This window comes from Podarcis cretensis (assembly GCF_951804945.1).
Source record: "Podarcis cretensis genome assembly, chromosome: 15".
Taxonomy (NCBI): Eukaryota; Metazoa; Chordata; class Lepidosauria; order Squamata; family Lacertidae; genus Podarcis; species Podarcis cretensis.
Window position 1 is genome coordinate 27,618,158 of NC_137185.1, and position 7,788 is coordinate 27,625,945.

General features: G+C 42.4%; 1 protein-coding gene across 2 annotated transcripts; it reads left to right on the plus strand.

The window, feature by feature from the left end:
* The first annotated feature begins 446 nt into the window (after window positions 1-446).
* On the plus strand, window positions 447-7,125 carry LOC307203725 (NXPE family member 4-like). Of its 2 annotated transcripts, XM_079954763.1 has the most exons (7): window positions 447-644; window positions 902-1,011; window positions 1,651-1,711; window positions 2,047-2,725; window positions 4,713-4,774; window positions 5,845-6,063; window positions 6,490-7,125. In XM_079954763.1, the coding sequence occupies exons 2-7, from the start codon at window positions 904-906 to the stop codon at window positions 7,023-7,025; spliced, it is 1,665 nt and encodes a 554-aa protein (XP_079810889.1). In that variant the 5' UTR covers window positions 447-644; window positions 902-903; the 3' UTR covers window positions 7,026-7,125. The 2 variants fall into 2 exon arrangements, with proteins under 2 accessions (XP_079810889.1, XP_079810890.1); XM_079954764.1 differs by lacking the exon at window positions 902-1,011.
* Window positions 7,126-7,788: the final 663 nt, after the last annotated feature.

Sequence of the window (7,788 nt, forward strand, 5' to 3'; positions counted from 1 at the left end):
TATGCAAAAGAGACTTTAGACTTTGGGGTCATTACAATGTTCTCTAGCACCCACTTCTAAAGTGAACTGTCATTACGGTTTCCAAAGGCTGGGTGCAATTTGTGAGCCATGCTCTGAAAATAGCTCCGTCTTTCCTTTCTGTTCTCAGGAATGGAACCAGTTCCTGGGCTCAAGGACTGGGGTGGGGGGAAGCCCTATGTGTGAGCAGACCGTGCTATGTGGCAGGTAGGCAGGCTTTCAGGCTGGAAGAGATGGGAAGCTTACAGAAAATGCTATAGGAGAACAATCTTGGTGAACAAGGGGTTAAGTGGCCAAAGGAGATTCAGCTCCAGAGGCGTTCCTTATTATTTGTGGCTGCTGCGAAGAGTTAGGTCAACAAAGCCTATGTCATTGGTTTTGCTCAAAATCCAGTTCCATTTGGATCCTGCACTCCCTGCATTGTTTCCATTCACGGTGATAATTATACAGATCATTTCAGGTAAGGTACTGGTTCCTGAGTCACCCTCTTGACTGATGCCATTTTCAGCACCAACTGCCTGGCAGGTTCAGATATTGTGAAGGTGGCAGGGGACTTCTTTTCACCTGGGGATGTGATGTTGTTTCCACTCCGAAGAAGATAAAGTCTCTCTATGTGAACCCCCAAAGTAAGTCTTTCCTTTTTTGATTTGCAGAAAATACAAAGATTGTACCCTAAGTCTGCAAGAATACAACAAAGAAAAGCCGCTATTCTATTCATTGCATTCCTGTTGTCACAGTAATATTTATATGCTAGTGTTCTAAGAGTTTCTCACCGGGTTTCCAACAAGATCCGGTTGAATATGCTTCTGGTGCAAAGTTCTGTGGAAAACTAGAAATAAAAAGTGGTGGTGACTGATGGGAAACCCCTCTGCTTCTTTCACAGAGATGACCAGAGCACATTTCATTTCTACCATGAAACCAGCAGCATTCTTGGTCTTTGCACTGGGAGCAATTATCATCATCAGCTACACTTTTTACAGAACTGAAACTAAGGTTGGAATCCTCACCCCGTTTTCTGTATCCAGTATATATAAAAAATGGTTGGCCAACCAAGAAAGTGGTACATAAAAAGGTCTATAATTGATTAATAGTTTTATGTTTCTCTGGAGAAATGATTACAACAAATATTGTGTTAGTAAGGACTTGAAAATGTTTTTAGGATGGAGAAAGAGAGATTGAGCGATTGGTACTATCGTGAAGCTGCTTGTCTTGTTTTATCAACAAAGTTTTCTTAAACCCTTTTAACTAGGGCTTTAGCTGCCCATTTACTGCCTAGTGGGTAAAAACACACCAAAACTGAGCAGAGATAAAGGAAGAATCAGTAGAAACCTTTGGTTCAAGGTTTAAAATCTCTTAAATACCTGCAGAGTATTTGTAGGAAACTTTCTCATGCTAGGTAGGTCAGACTATTGGTCCATCTATTCTAGGTCAATATCACCAATTCTGAGAGGCAGTGGCTCTCCAGGATCTCAATCTAAAGTCTTTCCCTTCACACGGCTGCTATATGATCCTTTTTTGAGATTGGAAAGTCCAGAATGGGACCAGACGCTTCTGCATGAAAATACATACTACTGAGCTACATTCTCTCCTTGTGAATGCTTGTAATAATTTCTTTCTCACTGATTGCTCCAGATTGCCATCTTTGGAGGTCTCATGGGGCAAGCAGAAAGGATTCATACTGCTACAGAAGATGGTAAGGATTTTATTTTATTAAAAAAAATCATAACCACATAAGGCATTATTTCAAGGAATATATCAGAGAGCATTTGAAACCATGTTGCAAAGCATATGTATTATTTTAATAAAGAAGGCACATTTCCCACCCCACCCCAGTAAAGTGGTAACAGACAACTCTAGTCGATAACTGGATAGAGACCTTTTAGGCTTTGAGAAATGTAAACAGCAGGTATGGAATTTTGTGGTACAATATAACGAATAATGTACAATACAATGTCATTGTATTATTTAGTATCACAAGTGTGTTTAAGGTATTTGGGTTCTTTTAACAAAAAACTTATTCAATCAAAGATAACCGAAGGAGGACTTCGCCACTCCCAAGCCACAGTGGGATGGAATGGGAAGAAAAAGATGTAAGAGGTGTTCTCAAAAAACTAGACCAGCTGATGCCCAATGTAACTTTCAAGGATATAATGACCACCACAAGTGCCAAGAACAGCAAAGCCACAATATTAAACCCCAAGGATTCTTATTGCATTGGAGATCCCTTGATAGTTCGACTGGATTTGTACAACCACTTGGGGAACAGAAAGGAGTATGGAGGAGACTTCTTACAAGCGAGGATCTATTCTTCAAGCCTTAAGGCCGGAGCATCTGGGCATATTGAGGACCATAAGAATGGGACGTACCTGGTCAATTTCACTTTATTTTGGGAGGGCAAAGTCAGAGCATCTCTCCGGCTTATCAATCCCAGTGAAGGCGTTTCTGCATTGTGGGCTGCGAGGAAGAGAGGCTACAACAAAATAGGTTTCAGGGGCAGGTTTTTAAAAGGAACATTGGATGTCTTCAGCGACTGTGGTTTTAATATAGCAACAAAAGAAGAACTGTGTGAGTATCTGGACAGGAGAGACAAGGAGTCCTTCTACTGCGTGAAACCAAAGAATGTGTCTTGTGAAGCTCTTGTTTCGCTGAAGTCCTACAACAAGCCCATCTCATATCTCACAGCCCTGGAAAAGAGACTTTTTGACAGGTATGTTCCTTTCTGTTCTATCTTCAAATACTTTACCTGAGGACAGTTCTGAACTGTGCATTTGTGCTCCTGGGCATTCAGAAGGCATCAGAAATATGCCTGAGATGGATGAGTATTGAGAACAAAATTGGCTGAGAACAAAGTTTGCACAGAGGTGCTTTTTCACCTGTGCTTGCCATAACTGGGTAAACATTTCCCTTATTTCACTTGCACTGAGACCCAGGGATTTCTTTCTTTCTTTAATTCTTTTTCTTCAGTTCAGCAATGTGTTTGTGTGAGGTGCTGGTAGTATATACAAACAGGGCAAGTTGATTGTCTATGGGCTCATCAACACTTCCATTTGATCCATATTTTCTATATCAATTTCTTATCATGGGTCTGAAAGCTTCCCCTGCCCTCCCTTCTCCATTGTTTCTTTTGGTTAAAATCCTATGTAAATCACAGAATCAGATCTTATGTGTCATTAAAACTCATTGGCTGCTGCTGACCAGCAAAATGAATTTTAGTGCAAAAAAGGAAATGCATCACCCCACCCCACCCAGTTGCTGCTGTTTTGTTTGGGCACAGATGGACACGGTAGTCGGAGTCTACCAATGGGGGGTGGGAAATGCACATGCTCAACTTGGCTACCATGTGTGGGGGTAGAGCTGGGGGTTGAGATGATCCAAAAGGCGAACTAGAAGAATGAAAGGGAAAATTGAAAACAGAACAACTAAATCTGAATTTAAAAGAAAGAAGAAGAAGAAGAAGAGTTTGGATTTGATATCCTGCTTTATCACTACCCTAAGGAGTCTCAAAGCGGCTAACATTCTCCTTTCCCTTCCTCCCCCACAACAAACACTCTGTGAGGCGAGTGAGGCTGAGAGACTTCAGAGAAGTGTGACTAGCCCAAGGTCACCCAGCAGCTGCATGTGGAGGAGCGGAGACGCGAACCCGGTTCCCCAAATTACGAGTCTACCGCTCCTAACCACTACACCACACTGGCTCTCCAGTGTGTGTGTTCCCTTATTTTCTTACACCCCAGTCACTAATTTTACTTTTCAACACCACTAGAGACAAAGATCCATCACAACAGTTTTTTTACTGAAGTAACATACTCTGAATCTACCACACAGGAAAAGTTATATGTCTGAATAAGCAGGCAAATAGTTACAGCAGCTGCTCCGTGATGAGTTGGATTCGGACTCCATTTTAATTGGTTTTTATTACACCAAGGTAACACTTTAACCTCAACTTTCTCCATGGCGTGAAGACACTCTGGGGTCTGCCCTTGAGACATTTCAATATAATTTCCCATTTGCATCTAATAAGAACATGGCACTACAATAATTGTCTTGTTAGATCACAATCGTCCAGGATGCCGTCAGTGGCTCCCGGCTCTTTGCCTGGAAAAGTATAAAGACAAGGGAAAGTTTCTTAGTCCCTTTTTATTTCAAACTTTACAGAGAGAGGCTATAGAACCCAGCTTCTTGGATAATGGCGTCGTCCTGAGTGAATCTCCACCCCTTTCTCTCCCACTTCCTCATTTGTCATTATCATCACCTCCTCTAAGTGCCCTCTGTCTTTGAGCTCTTTGCTCTCCTACTTTTAAGGCTCGCCGTGTTCTGGGAGATGGAGGGTCTGGAAGGCTTTCTAGTGATAATGTGTCAGCCAGCTGCTGCTCCGGTTCTGCCTGCTCCTCCTCTCCCATTATTTCTCCACTTTCTCCCTCATCTGCCTCTGAGCTGTGACCTTCCGCAAACCACTGTTGTAAATCTATACTGTCTTCCTCTTCCTCCTCCCTGGAAGGGTCGGGATGGGGAGGCAGTTTCCACCACTCCTCCTCATCTGCCCAGCCCCGGACAATGATCCACCTATGCAAGGCTTCCATTTCCCATAGAGGCCATTTAGGTGTGTGCAGGAGGAGATGGGATGAAGCCATTAGTCCTCTTAGGAGGACACCTAGTCTGACTTGGATTTCGTAATGGATGTTTTCTCTCTTTTGAAGGTCCAACACTGGAGCTGAGATCCCGCAGGCATTTGGGGACATTAGCGTTGCAGCTTGTGGAAGTGAGTTGGACTTCCTTTCAATTATTTTTTATTAAAAGTTTGTGTGTGTGTGTGTGTGTGTGTTGCAAAACAAACAAATAAACAGGGAGAAGTATGCATAGCATCTCCACTTTTGATTCGTAGAGTCTTTTTCACAGTTCATTTGCTTTCAGTATGAGAAACTGTTGCAATAGTCATCATGCGGTTGAGGGAAAGGATAATGTTATTTCATTTTATTGCACAGTGTTTTTGTATGGTTTTTGTGTCAGCATCATAAGGGTAGGACTCTTAGTTATAAATTTATTTTTATGGCCATTTCAAAAGATTAGAGCTTGGTTGGTTGCGTTCAGTTGGTTGCATTGTGGTTTGTTTGTGTGTTTGGGGTAGGACTTGTTGGGTCATATTAGCCATATTGATACTGTTGTGGGGAGTGGGTCATTATCTTGTTGTACTGTATATGTTATAAAGGGGATCCGCACTGGGGTGAGGGCATCCTCCTTTGCTTGTCCCCTTCCTAGTTTAAGTTGTCACAACTTTGGTGCCATCCATCCCTAAGAATCTTATTTCCTGAGTCTCATCCAGGCTGCTGACCCAGGCCTACATATCTCTTCCCCGCCCAATTTTTTGTGTGCCTTGGTAAGGCTGTAGATAAATCTTGGTTTATCTTTGAGTTTTGTTTTGTTTGTTTTTGTTTTTTAAAGATATTTGCTCCGTTGTTTTTTTAAAGCTGAGACTTGTTGGCTTTGAATTCTCTTTGGTTTTATTCTTTATTGCTGTTTTCAGGCCCTCTGAAAATTCTTGTGATAAAAGAAGTTGGCCAAATAATTAGGATAAAGAAATAAATTGTTGTTCTGTGCTGTTCAGAGTCCTGGAAAATGACTCTGGCTTCAGAACTGGCATATTGTTTGCCGGGAGCAGACTTAATAGGCAACAATAAAATGCTGCCTCTGCCAGGTATTTTCTTATTTCCTTCCTCCTCCGCCTTGGAACCTTGACTTTCCCCACAGACTATAGAATGCTGGTTCCCCCACAACTGTGCTTCAGTCACAGAGTTCAGTGGAAACTGCTTATCTCTCATTTCCATTTCTCAGGCAAGAAGACTATGGCAAGTGAGAAGTGCGAGGTTGGGATGAACTCCCCATCTCCCAGTGGCTTTGTCTGGCAGAACCAGTGGCATCCTGTGTTCTGCAGTGTGTCCACATTCAACACTTCAGAGCGGATTAACACTTGCTTGGAACGAAAGCTAATTTACCTCCTGGGAGACTCAACTGTGAGGCAATGGATCGAGTATCTCACGAAGAGAGTCAATAGTAAGTTCTCTCACCTAGATAAAACCACAGCGCAGCTTTTGCTGCCAGCTTCATTCCTATTTCTGAGTAAGCCAGAATCCTTTTCTGTGCCCTGAACATTCTTTATTTAATTCACTTCTACTCCGCTCTTCATCCGAGGATCAGAGGGCAGTTTACAATATGAAAACCTAAAATTACATAACATAGTAACAACAACCCTGCAACATCCATCTTCCAGACATTATTGCATTAATTCTGTTTAGGAAACCAGTTCTGCCACCTGAAATGACTGCCTCACCTATCCTCGTGAATGGGCAAGTCCTACTTCTTCCTTGCCGTCAGATGCAAGAGAGTAGACTAGTAATTCAGAAATAAATAGCTCAGCATCTTCTGAGAGGTCAATGAACAAAGAAAGTTGGATTAATTCTATGTCTGTTCCCACATTAGCCCTTAAATATCTTGACAGCCATGGAGCTGGGAAGCACCGGAATTTGATCGCTGTGGACATGGAGAGAAACATCCAAATCCAGTGGAAAAAACACAACCACCCTTTAGTCACTGCTTCTGAGTATATGGTAAGAGATCATAACTACGTCGCTCGGGAGATTGACCTGGTGGCAGGTGACAAAGACACAGTGGTTGTCATCGGTCTGGGCCAGCACTTCCGCCCCTTCCCCATCGAGCTCTTCATCCGAAGGGCAATCAATGCCCGGGGAGCCATCCAGCGCCTTCTCCTGAGGAGCCCAGATACTAAAGTCATCATCAAAGCAGAGAACACCAGGGAGGTGTCCATAGCACAAGAAATATTTGCAGACTTCCATGGCTATGCCCAGCACCTTGCACTAAAGGACATTTTTCGGGATCTGAAGGTGGGCTTCGTTGATGCCTGGGATATGACATTTGCTTACGGCATGAACATACTTCACCCACCAGATCACGTGGTTGGAAATCAGATTGATATGTTTTTAACTTATATATGTTAAAGCGCTAAAGCAAAGAGGAAGCAGAGAACTACGGGTCAGAAAACGTATCAGTGAAAGATATGGAGCACTTTATTTAAATAGTGCACTTGGATATTTTGCTCCATTGCATTTCCCTAAATACCTTTCTAGCCTTGTATCATTTTCAAATAGTGCCTGTTGAGATGCTTCTGGAAAGCTGCCTGGGATAGGGAGAATAAATATTTCTGTCAGGTAGGAAAGCTGCCTGGGATAGGGAGAATAAATATTTCTGTCAGGTAGGAGCAGACTCTTATATCTCATAGGCCGTCACCCTGGTTTTGGCTCAGGGATGGCTTTGGGGTACATAACACATCCTACTATGGTGAAAGAGTAAGAAGATACACTTCTCCACACTTGTAAGAATGTTTTACTTCTCTATTTGATCCCTTCCCCCCATTTTTTCAAAGTAGCCCCAGATGTTGTAACCTTTCTTCAACTTGATCAATTTGTTTGCCCTTTTCTGAAACTTTTTCAACTCCACAATACAATTTTTTGAGGTGAGGTGACCAATACTCCAAGTGTGGTCAGATGCAATGGTTTGTATAAATATTTTGCTATTTATTTATTAAATTTATATACAGTGGTACTTCTGTTTATGAACTTAATTTGTTCCGTTCTTAACCTGAAACCGTTCTTAACCTGGGGTACCACTTTAGCTAAAGGGGCCTCCCACTGCCGCCACACCACTGCTGCATGATTTCTGTTCTCATCCTGAGGTAAAGTTCTTAACCCAAGGTACTGCTTC